General features: G+C 45.2%; 1 protein-coding gene across 5 annotated transcripts in view; it reads left to right on the forward strand.

The window, feature by feature from the left end:
- Window positions 1–15,559, forward strand: part of LOC119967378 (venom phosphodiesterase 2-like) — a 192,065-nt gene that overhangs the window by 69,443 nt on the left and 107,063 nt on the right. For all 5 annotated transcript variants that reach the window (XM_038799870.1, XM_038799869.1, XM_038799871.1 and 2 more), the window contains 2 exons: window positions 1,165–1,262; window positions 11,312–11,391. In XM_038799870.1, the coding sequence (XP_038655798.1) occupies window positions 1,165–1,262; window positions 11,312–11,391 (178 nt within the window). The remainder of the gene's footprint in view (window positions 1–1,164; window positions 1,263–11,311; window positions 11,392–15,559) is intronic.

The following is a 15,559-nucleotide window of genomic DNA, read 5'->3' on the forward strand; positions in this document are numbered from 1 at the left end:
GAATCGCGCCCCACGTCTTTTAGGAGGAAACTTGTGGGAGGAAACCTGAGCACCCGGAGAAAACCCTGCAGACACAGGGAGAACGTGCAGACTCCGCACAGGGAGTGACCCAAGCCGGGAATCAAACTGGGACCCTGGCGTCGTGAGGTAACAGTGCAAACCACTATGCTCCCGTGTGGCCCTTACGAACCTTACAAACCACCCATGACTAGCACTAAATATTTCTATCTTTGAACTTTCACCACAGTCATTCGTAAGATTATTGTACAACTCCTCCCCTTTTCTTGAATTAAGCATGAAACTAAGAGGCATGCATTGGTGACTTTGAAGTTCAGTCCGTATGGTTCTTCCATGTCCATCACGATTCCACTCTGATTATTCCTACTTAATCTACTCTGAGCCAAGGGAGTTTCCAGTTTACTCTATTTTTATCTTTGTTTTTTTAACATTAACTGTTGATTCTGGCAAGTCATGAACTGTAGTGATATTCACTGTATGCTCAACTGCTTCAGAGTGCTTTATAATATCTAACTTCACTGGGGAGGGTACTCTTTCAGAGGGTCGGTGGAGACTTAATCAGTTGGATGATCTCCTTCTGCACTGTAGGGATTCTATGATCTATATTCCACAACAATTCAGACAACCAAGATGGCACAGGAGATAGCTGCTATTTTGCATAGTTTACAAATTGGCACGGTGCACTTTGTCTATACTGTACAAAATGGTGAGTGATTAACCCACGGTATTTAAAAGGACTACTAGAGACCACTTACAGAGCAATGCAACCTGAACCTAGCATAAAGACAAATGTGGGCTGCTTGTATCTGTCTGAGGCTCATAATATTCTCGCGAGGTTGCCTGCTTTCCAGACTCTTGCAGGTGCAGTATGAGAGCTCTGCTGAAACACTCAGCACTACAGGGACATTAACACGAAACAGCAGCAAAGCGAATGCTGGGTATTGGAGATCGATATTAACATGAACTGACAATGTGCAGGATGGCATTGAGCGATTAAATTCGTGCATGAGATATGGAAGAGTAGTGTTAGTTATTTCATACATAAATAAATACATCAGAGAAAAACTTCAGTATTCATTTCTTGTACTTGTTTCTCTGAGAAACAATTTAAACCTGAATTTCTTTCCAACAATCTGATTTTTCCAGATATTCTCGGCCGCCTGTCATCTTGTTTTCATTAGATGGATTCAGATTTGATTATTTGAAGAAGTGGAAGAGTTCTGTGCCTGTTATAGACAAACTGAGTAAGTAGTATCAAAAGGTTGGAGAGCAAATATATTGTCTTTTGTTTACGCAAATGTATTCTGATAGTTATTGCTTAAACTTGCTCCTTGCTTCCCACAAATTAGCTTCAATTTGTACTCTTGCTGCAAGTCTCTGCATTGTGCAATCGTTCAATAGCCATTCCATGTACCTGCTATTCTATTGGTCATGCATTAGTCCATAGACCTTTCTGGCAGCCAATAACAACAAGTTACATCTTAAAAACGAATTGTAATGGTGATGATGTTTAATTTTAATCTTTAAGCCGATGTTTATTGTGTATCAGTGCCAACTGGAAAAGGGACAAAATGTACAGAATGTTCCAAAGGTTCCCATAGCTCAAACTCTCAACAGTGTTTGCAATGAAGCCAAATAATGGTCAAGAAAATGGGCAACAAATGGAATGAATTATCGTGACTGCACCAAGTATATATATATATTTTAAATCTATCAGACTGGAAGATAGTATCTTGGGAATCATAGACCTTTACTTATCGGCTGTTCATGTCAGTGGGACCTTCATGTCAGTCCCACTGATGACGCAACCCCACCGCAGGGTGAACAACGGCAAGACCAGAAGATCCCGCCGCCAGCCAATGGAGGGCCACCTCTGTGAAACACTGGTTGTGCAGAAAACCCCACCTTAGTGCAAAAATATAAGAGCAATGGAGTTATAGTTTGGCCCTAACTGGAATTTTGTGTTCAATTCGGGGCAGAAGGATGTGAAGGCATTGAGGAGGATGTAGGAAAGATGTAGGAGTGTGGCTCTAGGGATGATAAATTTCCGTTATGGTGATAGATTGGCAAAGCTTGTGTTGTTCTCCTCAGAGAAGAGAGGTCAAGCGGTGATTTTATTGAGATGTTCAAAATCACGATGGGCCTGGGCATTCATGGAGCATTTCTCCCACCTCCACTTCAGCCTGGAACATAGAACATAAGAACTAGGAGCAGGAGTAGGCAATTAAGGCCCTCAAGCCTCTCCGCCACTCAATACGATCTAGGCTGATCTCATCTCCACCTTCCTGCCCACTCCCCATAACGCTTCATAGATTCATAGAATCCCTCCCGTTCAGAAGGAGGCCATTTGGCCCATTGTGTCTGCACCGACTCTCCGAAAGAGCAGTCTCCCCAAGCCCACTTCCCTGCCCCATCACCACAACCCCATAACCCCATGTAATCTACACATCTATGGGCACTAAGGGGCAATTTTGCATGGTCAATCCACCTAACCTGCACATCTTTGGACTGTGGGAGGAAACCAGAACACCAGGACGAAACCCACACAGTCACCGAAAGATCATACTAGCTCCATACAGACAATGACTCAAGACTGGAATCAAACCCATGTCTACTAATTAAAAACCTATCTATCTCCTCCTTAAATTTGTTTAGTATTCCAGTGTCCACTGCACTCTGGGGCAGAGAATGCCACAGATTCACGACCTTTTGAGTGAAATAATCCCTCCTCATTTCTGTTTTAAATCTGCCCCTTAGCCTAAACCTATGCCCTCTCATTCTAGAATGTTCAACAAGGTGAAACATCTGCTCAGCGTCTATCCTTTCAATCCTTAGCATCTTATATAGCTCAATTAGATCTCCTCTCATTCTTCGAAACTTCAGCGAGTATAGGCCTAAACTGCTCAATCTTTCTTCAGAAGACAAGTCTTTCATTTCTGGAATCAGTCTCGTGAACCTTCTCTGAACTGTCTCTAATGCATTTATATCCTTCCTCAAGGAAGGGGACCAAAACTCTACGCATTAATCTAGATGTGGTCTCACCCATTCCCTATATAGTTGCAACACCACTTCCCTACTTTTATATTCTATTCCATTAACAATGATTGTGAGAATTCCATTTGCCTTCCTTATTACCTGCTGCATCGGCATACTAAGTTCTGCAATTCATGTACGAGGCCACTCAGATGCCTGTGCACCAAAGCATTTTGAGGTTTCTCTGCAGTCAGATAATTTGCCTTTTTATTCTTCTGATAAAAATGGATGACCTCACATTTATTCCGGTTAAATTCCATTTGCCAAATTTTGGCCCACTCGCCTAAACTATCCATACTCATTGGTAAATTTCTTACTTAATCATTGAAACTTTCTTTCCCATCTATATTAGTTTTGTCTGCAAGTTTGGCGATAGTATATTCAATCCCTGCATCCATGTCATTAATATATATTGTAAATAGTTGGGGCCGTAGGATGGAAACCTGCGACACACCACAAGTTACAGCTTGCCAACCAGTAAAAGACCCATTTATTTCCACTCTCTGCTTTCTGTTGGTTAGCCATTCTTCTATCCATGCTAATATGTTACCTCCAATCTGGTGTGATCTTACCTTGTGTATTAACCTTTTGTGCAGCATATTATCAAATGCCTTCTGGAAGTCCAAATACAATCCAACTACAAGAACCCCTTTATCCACTTTGCATGTTACATCTTCGGAGAACTCCAGCAAATTAGTCAAATATGATTTCCCCTCATAAAACCATGCTAACTCCAATGGATTGTGTTTTGACTTTCCAAATATTCCGTTACTACTTACTGAATAATGGGCTCCCAACATTTTCATATCAACAGACGTTAAACTAACTGGTCTATAGCAATGTTCTTCAAACTTTTTTTCTGGGGACCCATTTTTACCAACCGGCCAACCTTCGGGACCCAACCTGGACGATCTTCGGGAACCAACCTGGCCGGCCTTCGCGACCCACACCGGCTGACCTTCGTGACCCACGCCGGCCGACCTGAGCGATCCACCATTTTCTTTTACCTTGTTTGCTGCTGATAAAAATGGAGGAAATGGCTTTGGGTCCCTTTGGCCCTTGTACACGCTCCTCCAATGGAACCTGTTGGATGAAGGTGAAGCCTTCCGGTGTCGGAAAGTATGGACTCTCCATCTGTCCAAAGTTCTGCATTTCTTCCATAAAATTTAATTACATAAAACCCCCCGAACTTGTAAAAAAAATAAAATGAATAAAATAAATGAATAAAATGAATAAAAACCACTACAGAACTTGTAAAAAAATTAAATGAAAAAAAAATTAAATGAATAAAATAAATGAATAAAAAATGGTTACAGAGGAACAGTACATAGGTGAGCATGGAAATACCATTGTGAAAAAGGTAATGCAAGAATGAGTATGACTAATCATGATTTGCATTCCTTTTATTCTCATATAGATGGAGACAGGAACATTACACACATAAACTATTTACTTCATTGCACCTTTTAAAATTACTCCAGGTAATCAAGGAACAATGAAGTGAAATGATAAATTGTGCATGCACAAGTGAGTGATTAAGCTGAGACCGTTTAAAAAAAAATAGCGGCCGCACTGCGCATGTGCAATGCGGCTGAATTTTTTTTACATATTCGCGGCCATTTTAAAGGCCGGTTATTAAAAGCCGGCTGCTGCGTGGGGATTTGCGCGATCGGGAGCGCCGCGGACAATGGCTCCGCAACCCTCCCGACACCCGCCCGCGGGTTGCGCCCCCCGGCTTTGAAGAACACTGATCTATAGTTTGCTAGTTTCTGCCTTCCTCCCTTTTTGAACTGGGGCATTTCATTAGCATTTTTCCAATCCACTGGAACCTTTCCAGAATCCAGAGAATTTTGGAATATTATAATCAATGCCTCCACTATCTCTGCCACCACTTCCTTTAAGACATTAGGATGTAGGCCATCAGGCCCTGGGGATTTGCCTGCCTTTAATCCCAATAGATTGCTCAATACTTTTGCCCTAGTGATGGCCATTGTTTTAAGTTCCTCCTTTTCCACAACCTCTGCATTACCTGTTATTATTGGGATGGATCTCGTGTCTTCCGCTATAAAAACTGAGGCAAAACATTGGTTTAGTATCTCTGCCATTTCTGTGTTCTCCATTAACAACTTCCCAATTTGACATCTAAGGGACCCACATTGACTTTGGCTTCTCTCTTTCTTTGTATATACTTTTAGAATCTTTTGCTATCTGTTTTTTATATTTTTCCCTAGATTTCTTTCATAATTTACCCGTGCTCCCTACAATCATTTCTTCTCTCTGGAATATATTTTTTAGGGAGGAATTGAATATCTCCTTAAATATCTGACACTGTTCATCATCAACTGTCCTACCTTTTAATATTTCTGCCCAGTCCACTAGAACCAAATCTATCCTCAGACTATGTAACTTCCTTCGTTAGTGTGAGATTCAGGTTTATTGCCCTCAAACTGAATTTGAAATTCATACATGCAATGATCACTCTTCCGTAGAAGATTATTTACTACCAGATATTAATTAATCCCATCTCATTACACAATACTAAATCCAAAACAGTATGCTCCCTGGTTGGTTAGATGACATATTGTTCCAAGAAACAATCTCTAATCCACTCAATGAGCTCTCCCTCAAGGCTACCCTTGCCAATTTGATTAATCAAATCTATATACATATTAAAATCACACATGATTATTGTCATGCCTTTCCTACAGCTCCCAATGTTTCCTGGTTTATACTGTGTCCTATTGTGGAACTACTATTAGGAGACCTACAGACTACTCTCACTCGGGACTTCTTTCACTTGCTATTTCTTATTTCTGCGCAGACTGATTCTACATCTTAACCTCCAGTGCCAACATAATTTCTTACAACAGCATTGATCTATTCTTTTACTAACAAAGTGACACCACCTCCTTTTCCTTTTTGCCTATCCTTCCGAAATACTGAGTACCCTTGGATATTCAACTCCCAGACCTGGTCTCAGTAATCGTCGCCAAATCATCCCCCATTTTCTTATTAGGTGCTGTTGACTCATTAATTTTATTCTGAATGGTATGGGATTCCCTGGTGTAATATGACATTCACATACCCTGTCCCTTCCTTTCATTATCTGGTAACAATTAGCCTCATCATTAACCTTCTGCTTACACTTTAATTTTTAAAATTTCCATGCAACTGAATCCAGTGTCTATGATGGCTACACTTCAGAAAGGAGGTAGTCACTGGACTGCCACCTCCTACAGCCGCTGAGCAGGGTGAGGATGACACTGCCAATGGCCATCAAGGTGTGGTGGCCTTCCATTTCCACATATTGGAATCCTTCCAGTTTGGAATGGTAACATTGTTGACATTCTCAGTTTACAATTCATTGCTACCTCGTGGAGATCACCAAAGTCCTGTTTTTTGAGGGAAGGAGTCTTTATCATCTGAGAATGGCTAAAGTAAATGTTGGCCCTTTAGAGGACGATACTGGCGAAATAATTAAAGGAGGTGTCAGCAGAGATTGTGGATGCATTGGTTATGATGTTTCAAAATTCCCTAGATTCTGGGAAGGTCCCGGTGGATTGGAAGCATACTAATGTAATTCCCGTCTTCAAAAAGGAAGAGAGGCAAAATGTAGAAAACTATAGACCGGCTAGCTTGAACTCTGTGGTGGGAAGTTGCTGGAGAAGATGATTGAACATTTGGAAAGACAGAGCTCAATCCGCCATTGTCAGCATGGCTTTATGAGGGCAAGTCATGCTTGACAAACTTGCTTGAGTTCTTTGAGGGCACAACCAGCAAGGTGGATAATGGGCAACCTGTAGATGTGGTATATCTACACTTCCAGAAGATGTTTGACAAGGTGCCACATAAAAGATTGATGCAGAAGATGAAATCACAGGGGTCTGGGGGTAGTATACTAGATTGGATTGAGGATTGACTGACAGAAAGCAGAGGGTTGGGCTAAATGAGTCCTTCTCTGGCTGGCAAACTGTAACTAGTGGGGTGCCACAAGGTTCAGTCCTCGGACCTCAACTGTTTACAATCTATAACAATGATCTGCAAGTAGGGACAGAGTGTAACATAGCAAAATTTGCAGATGATACTAAAATAGACAGGCAGTGAAGAGGAGGTACAGATTTTACAGATGGCTGTAGCTAGGCTAGGAGATTGGGGCAACATTTGGCAGATGGAGTTTAATGTGGATAGGTATAAGGCTCCCCATTTTGGCTGAAAATATAGTCCGGTAAATTATTATCTAAATGGAAAGCACATTCAAAATGTGTCTGGGCAGAGGGATCTGGGTGTCTTTGTTCATGAATTGCAGAAATGTAATAAGAAAGGCAAATGGATGTTAGCGTTTATTGCAAAAGGACTGGAGTATAAAAGTAGAGAAGTATTTTTGCAATTGTATAGGGTGTTGGTAAGACCACATCTGGAGTATTGTGTCCAGTTTTGGTCTCCTTATTTGAAGAAGGATGTGATTGCATTGGAGGAAGTTCAGAGGAGGTTCACCAGATTGATTCTGGCGATGAAAGGGTTGATGTATGAGGAGAGATTAAATAGTTTGGGCTTATACTCACTGAAGTTTAAAAGGACGAGAGGGGATCTGATCGAGGTATATAAAATACAAAAAGGGATTGATAAAGTAAATGTGGACCAAATGATGCCCCTTGTGGGGCAATCTAGAATGAGAGGTCACAGATGTAGGTTGAGAGGCGGTAGATATAAAAGTGAGATTAAGGAGGCACTACTTCTCGCAGAGGGTGCTGACTTTGTGGAACTCGATGCAGTGGAGTCCGAATCATTAAATGGTTTCAAGAGGGAGATAGATATATTTTTAATTTAAAAAACAGGTTAAAGGTCTATGGGAAACAGGTAGGGAGGTGGCTTTGAGACCAGGAAGAGATCAGCCAGGATCTGATTGAATGGCGGAGTAGGCTCGAATGGCTAAACTGCCTACTTCTACTCCTAATTCCTATGTCTTCTATTTAACCAAAGTGAAGCAGGAGGAGTGGGCATGTGGTTGGGAAAGGTGGCTCTCCAATGGTGTAGGTATCCACTACATGTGTCTCGGCAGTTGCAAATCCCAATGGGAAGATTACCAGAATGGCAAAGAATTCCAGTGCCTGAACATGCAGTTGGTGTGTGACTTTTCTCAAATCAACATTTTGAAGAATGCCCCTGCTCCTGGAAGTAGTCATTCTACTTTCATCCTGCATCATTCAACTGTTCCACCATCATCAAGTCATCGTTTTGAACCAGAGAGTTGCTGCTCAGCATGAATTATTTTGTGAGACATTGGATGGGCAGGTTAGATGGAGCAATAGTTGATCTCTGCTTAAGTATCGCTACTATGTTACTAAAACCAAATAAAGGAATTACTAAGATAAGTTACCTGTTATTGGAAGTAAAGAATCTAAATTGCCGTACCTTCCAAATTACTTTCCTAACTTTAAACACTTCCAAAGGTTTATATTCTATCCACCCACATCCAAGATGATATTGCTGCTGCAACAACCAGTTGTTAGTGCATAATCTACACAGTCCTCTGCAGAATCTCATAATTTTACATCTGCTTATTGAATGACATCTACTTCATGCTCTACATGGCTTCTCCCTATGGATAAGTTTGAACTTGTTCACATTGATCATTATTTTTGTTACTGCTCTTAGTTTAGTGGCCCGAAAGACGTACAGTTAGGTGAATTGGACATTCTGAATTCCCCCTCACTGTGCCCGAACAGGCGCCAGAGTGTGGCGACTAAGGGATTTTCGCAGTAACTCCATTGCAGTGTTAATGTAAGCCACCTTGTGACACTAATAAAGAATATTGATTATTATTATACACCTGGGGGCCGATTCTCCGAGCCCCGCGGCGGGCTGGAGAATCGGCGCAACCGTGCCCCGACGCCGGCACGTGATTCTCTGAGGTGCGGAGATTCGGCGCCATTTGCGACGGTGGGTCGCCGATTCTCCGGCCTGGATGGGTCGAGCGGCCGTGCCGATACGATAGAGTCCCGCCGGCGTCGTTCTCCCCTGGTCGCTGCTGGCAGGAACTCTGCGGGAACGATCGGGGGGGGGGGGGGGCCTGAAATGTAATTTTGGGCAGGATTCTCCGGCCCCTTCTGTCCGGCGAGCGGAGAATCCCACCCGAGTTTGATGGAGTTCTCCGTTGTACGCAGCTTGCCGGTGGTGTTCTTGCGGCGGGCACTGTGGGAGAATCCAGCCCTTCATCTTCCACATCAGTTTGTAAAAAAATATTCAGATATCAATCCCAATGCGGGCTTTGTGTAACATCACTGACAGAAGGATATTTCTGTGCACGTTCTAACGCAGTGCTATCCAGCAAGGGGCTCATTGCTGATCCACTCTAATATTTGATAAGATGCCACATCAATGGTTATTGTGGAAAATAAAGCTTGTGCTGTACGGGGGTAACATATTAGCTTGGATAGAAGATTGGCTGGCTGGCAGAGAACAGAGAGTATGCACAAGTAGTTCTTTGTTTGATTGACGGGACATGACATGTGGAGTCCTGCATGGAGTTTGTGCTGGAGCCTCAACATTTTACAATTTACAACAGTGACTTAGATGAGGAGCGTGAAGGCATGGTAGCTAAATTTGCCAATGACACAAAAATAATTAGGAAAGTATGTTGTGAAAAGGACATATGGGGGTTGCAGATGGATATAGATAGGTAGAGTGAGTGGGATAAAATCTGACAGAAGGGGCTGGATTCTCCAAAAATGAGGCTATGTCCCCTGAGAAAGTCCTGAGCGATTCTACCTGCAGGGGGCTAGCAGGGCCCCAGAGTGCTTCTCGCACTTCTGGCTTTGGATGCGGTGTCCCACACATCTGGTCGTGAGTCCGCACGTGCACACGGCGGCAGCCTGCGGCGGCTGCCCCGTGGGGCATGACAGACTAGTACCGCGGAGCAACAGCAAAAATGTAGGCCCCCCTGAGATTGCCCGAGCCCGCGGATCTGTGTCGCCCGATTGCTGCCCTGGCCATCCATGAGGCCCCCCCGCCCCCAGTGATCAGTTCCCCCCCCCCCCCCACCTCACCAGAGCGTCGCGGACTGAGTCCGCAGCCGCCACCCGAGGTTCCCGACGGCTAATATATGGTTAGAACCATGCCGTCAAGAACTTGGCCAGTTTTGCACAGAGAATCGCGGGCGGAGGGCCTCGCGTAGATTGCGCGCGAGCGACTCCCGAGCGTTTCCATGGCGCTGGTCCTGATTTCTGGGTAAACAACCATTCTCTGACCCCGTGCCGAAATCGCATTCGGCACGGAGGCTCGGAGAATTCAGTCCATGGAGTATGATGTGGGAAAATGTGGAGTTGTTCACTTTGACAGGAAGAATATAAAAGCAGACTAGTACTTCATGGAGAATGACTGCGGAATTCCGAGGTACAGAGGGATCTATGTATTCACAGCTATGAGTCACAAAACGTCAGTGGGCTGGTACAGGATGTAATCAAGAAGGCTAATGAAATGCTATCCTTTATTCCGAGAGGAATTGCACATAGAAGTAAGGATGTTATGCTTCAGTTATACAGGGTATTGGTGAGACTACTGTCGAATACTGTGTGCAGTTTTGGTCGCCTTGTTTAACGGAGGATGTAATTGTGTTAGAGGAGGGTTAGAGGAGGTTTACTAGATTGATAACTGGAATGAGCAGGTTGTCTTATGAGGAAATCTTGGCCAGGCTTGTTCCCACTGGGGTTTAGAAGAGTGAGGGGTGACTTGAATGAAGCATATAAGATCCTGAATAGTCTTGTCAAGGTGATTGTTGAAAGGATGTTTTCTCTTATGGGTGCGTTCAGATTAGGGGGGACGGTTTTAAAATTAGGAGTCGGCCTTCTCGGACAGAGATGAGGAGAAATTATTACCCTCACAAGGTTGTGCGACTTTGGAACTCTCTTCCTCAGAAGGAGTTGGAAGTGGGATCATTGAATGTTTTTAAGGCAGAGGTAGATAGATTCAATGGAATCAAAGGTTATTGGTAGAAGATGGGAAAGCAGAACTTGAAGTACAACAGATCAGCCATGATATTATTGAATGGCAGAGCAGGCATGAGGGGCCGAATGGCCTGCGTCTGCTCCTATTTTATATGTTTGTATATACATCAGTATCTATTCCATTGGCCCAAATCTTGCATGGGAGTTTAAAATGTCTTTCCAAACTGCAGCTTTATGTTGGCCAATTAACTTACCTGCAGTGAAATATGAATGACCAAATAAAAAATATTTATTGTATTTATTATGATTCTTGGCAGGAACCTGTGGTGTGCATGCTCCATACATGATACCAGTGTACCCAACCAAAACCTTCCCTAACCACTACTCAATTATCACAGTAAGTACGATTATGATGTTTCGTGAGTTGGATGTATGATCTGTTACATGTACTGCTTCATGATGTTAGATGTTTGCTAATGAAGCTCATTTTGAAGTTGACATATTTTGACACATTATAATTTCTCAAGCACGTGACGTTTCACTTAATTTAAACAGTTATCATTGGCATCATCTTTCTAATTAATAGAAGTTAAAATTTTTGTAAGGGGCAACAAAGAGGCCACAACAAGGTTGTAGAGAAAACAAAGCATGGTTTTATGTACAGCCCCAGTAGTTCCCTACTGGATCTTTAGTGCATGTCTTACTGGATGATTATTTATACAAAGCGAACATAGTTTAGGGCCCCCCGCCCCTTATCAGAGAGCTCATTTTCTGAAAAATCCATGTGCCAGCGAATCATCCCTACCGCATAAGACCTGTGCAGGTTAAAACAAAAATGTGACTCCATTTTTCGTCTTTCAGGGACATATATAGACAAAAATTACCATTTTAAATTTCAAGACAAATTTATGCTGACAGCTCGCCTATCATACTTATATTTATCTCATTGTGCTGTGTGAGTTTATTCTTATTTCCCTGCCAAAAATGTAGTTGCTGTAAGTGGTGCTTGTGCCAGTTTCTATTAGCCTACTCCATCATGTCTAAAACAAACTCCCTGCATTGTCGCAATGAGTGAAATATGTGAAAACATCCATTTCGGCACAGAACATCCTTTTTCTGTCGATCTTCTTGAGGTCCACTGAATAGATTTAGAATCAGATGAGATTTAGGAGGGGCAGACTATTTGGTAGTTTGGGGAGAAGGTTGGTGAAAAATGCCACCTCGATCCCTTGGGCGATTACTCAGTACCATAAATTGTTTAATGTGTTGATGAAGACGAGCAAGGCAAGTTAATGCACTTTGTGTTCCTTCTAACGAATTATCCTGGCATGTTCAGAGGGTTTTTCAACAAACAAATATTAATGTGCAGATTCAAAACAAAAAATAAACAGTCACCATCTTCTTCTTTGGCAAGCACTCGCTAATGAGTATGATTGTCCAGTTAAGAAACACCGTCTTACTGGTCATGGACTTACTTTGGATTCTTGCACGGCTGATGAGCCCGATCCTAGAGCCGTATCTTCGACCGCACACTTGGTAGGTGTTTCCGGGAAGTAGGATAGGTCCTTGGACCCGAGATCACTGGTATTCCTTTCTCAGTTTCCTTTTCCGGCTTCCTCTTGCCATCGGGTGTCCTTGAGGAATCATGACTCTTCAATCAGGAGGTTACTCTAAAGTAAGTCTCGTGAGAAAGGGATTCCCAGGTGTTGACATCTATGCGGCATTTCATGAGGTAAGTCTTCAGAGTGTCTTTGATGTATTTCATTTGTCCTCCTCTTGTTTGGCAACTTCCTTCAGCTGGACAAAGAAGAGTTGCTTTGGCAATCCGGACTCTGACATCCTAAACACAGGTCCGGCCCAGCCGAGTTGGGTTCAGATGATCATGGGCCTCCATGCTGGTACTGTTGGTTCCTTCACGGATGCTAATGTTGGTACGCCTGTGCTCCCAGCTGATGCGGAGAAACTATCTCGGACAGCATTGACGTTACCTCTTCAGGACTTGAGGTGGCGCCTATACATAGTCCAAGTTTCTGAGTGGTACAGAAGAGTTGGGAAGATGACTGCTTTATACACAAAGACTTTGGTGTCAGCACAGATATCATGGTCGTCAACGACTCTCGTTCTTACGTATCCGGAGGAATCGCTCGTGGATTGGATATGATGTTGATCTCCTTATCAATGTCAGTCTTAGATGAGAGGTGGCTCCCAATGCATTAGAAACATTCCACGTTTGGTAGGGTTTCTCCATTGATCTTCATGAAGGGAGAGACCAGGTCATATAGGCCTATCTCGCTCCTGAATGTGGACGCCAAGCTGCTGGCAAAGATCCTGGCTACCAGGATAGAGGATTGTGTGCCAGGGGTGATACACGAGGACCAGACGGGTTTTGTGAAAGGGCGGCAGCTTAATACGAACGTGCGGAGACTGCTAAACGTCATCATGATGCCGGCAGTGGAGGGGGAGGCGGAGATAGTGGTGGCATTGGACGCGGAGAAAGCATTTGATAGGGTGGAGTGGAAGTACCTGTGGGAGACGCTGGAACGGTTTGGATTTGGGGAGGGATTTATTAAATGGGTGAAGCTGCTCTATTCGGCCCCGACGGCAAGTGTCGTGACGAATGGTAGGAGATCGGAGTATTTTGGGCTCCACCGGGGGACCAGACAGGGGTGCCCCTTGTCCCCCCTGCTCTTCGCACTGGCTATTGAACCGTTGGCGATGGCACTGAGGGGCTCAGGGGGGTGGAGAGGGCTGACAAGGGGCGGGGAGGAGCACCGGGGATCACTATACGCGGACGACCTGCTGCTGTACGTGGCAGACCCAGAAGGGGGAATGCCGGAGGTGATGGAACTGCTAGCAGAATTCGGGGACTTTTCGGGGTACAAGCTAAACTTGGGTAAGAGTGAGGTATTTGTGATACACCCAGGGGACCAGGAAGAGGGAATCGGGAGACTCCCGTTGAAGAGAGCAGGAAAGAGTTTTAGATATTTAGGGGTGCAGGTGGCAAGGAACTGGGGGACTCTCCACAAGTTGAACTTCTCCAGGCTGGTGGAACAGATGGAGGAGGAATTTAAAAGGTGGGACATGGTGCCGCTGTCGCTGGCGGGCAGAGTGCAGTCCGTTAAAATGACGGTCCTCCCGAGGTTTTTGTTTTTATTTCAGTGTTTGCCCATCTTCCTCCCTAGGGCCTTCTTCAAAAAGGTGACGAGCAGCATCATGAGCTACGTGTGGGCGCACGGCACCCCAAGGGTGAGGAGGGTCTTCTTGGAGCGGAGTAGGGAGAGTGGAGGGCTGGCATTACCCAACCTTTCGGGGTATTACTGGGCGGCTAATGTATCGATGGTGCGCAAGTGGATGATGGAAGGGGAGGGGGCAGCTTGGAAACGAATGGAGAGGGCGTCCTGTGGCAACATAAGCCTGGGGGCCCTAGTAACGGCACCATGGCCGCTCCCTCCCACGAGGTACACCACGAGCCCGGTGGCGGCGGCCACCCTCAAGATCTGGGGGCAGTGGAGGCGACACAGGGGGGAAGTGGGAGGTCTGATGGAGGCACCGTTAAGAGGGAACCATAGATTCATCCCGGTGAACATGGACGGGGAATTCCAGAGCTGGCACAGGGTGGGTATCAGGCAGCTGAAGGATCTGTTTGTAGATGGGAGGTTTGCGAGCCTGAGAGAGCTGGAGGAGAAATTCGGGCTCCCCCGGGAAACATGTTTAGACATTTGCAGGTGAAGGCATTTGCTAGACGCCAGGTGGAAGGGTTTCCCTTGCTCCCCAGTAGGGGGGCGAGCGATAGGGTGCTCTCGGGGGTCTGGGTCGGAGGGGGGAAGATATCGGACATATACAAAGTAATGCAGGAGGCGGAGGAGGCATCAGTAGAGGAGCTGAAAGCCAAGTGGGAGGGGGAGCTGGGAGAGCAGATAGAGGATGGGACATGGGCGGATGCCCTGGAGAGGGTTAATTCTTCCTCCTCGTGTGCGAGGCTTAGCCTCATTCAATTTAAGGTGCTACATAGAGCCCATATGACGGGGACGAGGATGAGTCGGTTCTTTGGGGGTGAGGACAGATGTGTCAGGTGTTCGGGAAGTCCAGCGAACCATGTCCATATGTTTTGGGCATGTCCGGCACGGGAGGAGTTCTGGAAGGGGGTGGCAAGGACGGTGTCGAGGGTGGTGGGATCCAGGGTCAAACCAGGATGGGGACTAGCGATCTTTGGGGTTGGGGTGGAGCCGGGGGTACAGGAGGCGAGAGAGGCCGGAGTACTGGCCTTTGCGTCCCTAGTTGCGCGAAGAAGGATACTAATACAGTGGAAGGACGCGAGGCCTCCAAGCGTGGAAACTTGGATTAATGACATGGCAAGCTTTATCCAGTTGGAAAGGGTCAAATTCGCCCTGAGAGGGTCGGTACAAGGGTTCTTCAGGCGGTGGCAGCCTTTCCCTCGACTTTTGGCTCAAAGATAGGGTGCAGAGGTCGCAGCAGCAGCAACCCGGGGGGGGGGGGGGAGGGGAGAGGGGGGGGGGAGGGAGAGGGAGAGGGGAGAGGAGGGAGAGGGAGAGGGGAGAGGAGGG

The sequence above is a fragment of the Scyliorhinus canicula genome, chromosome 6 (genome assembly GCF_902713615.1).
Source record: "Scyliorhinus canicula chromosome 6, sScyCan1.1, whole genome shotgun sequence".
NCBI lineage: Eukaryota > Metazoa > Chordata > Chondrichthyes > Carcharhiniformes > Scyliorhinidae > Scyliorhinus > Scyliorhinus canicula.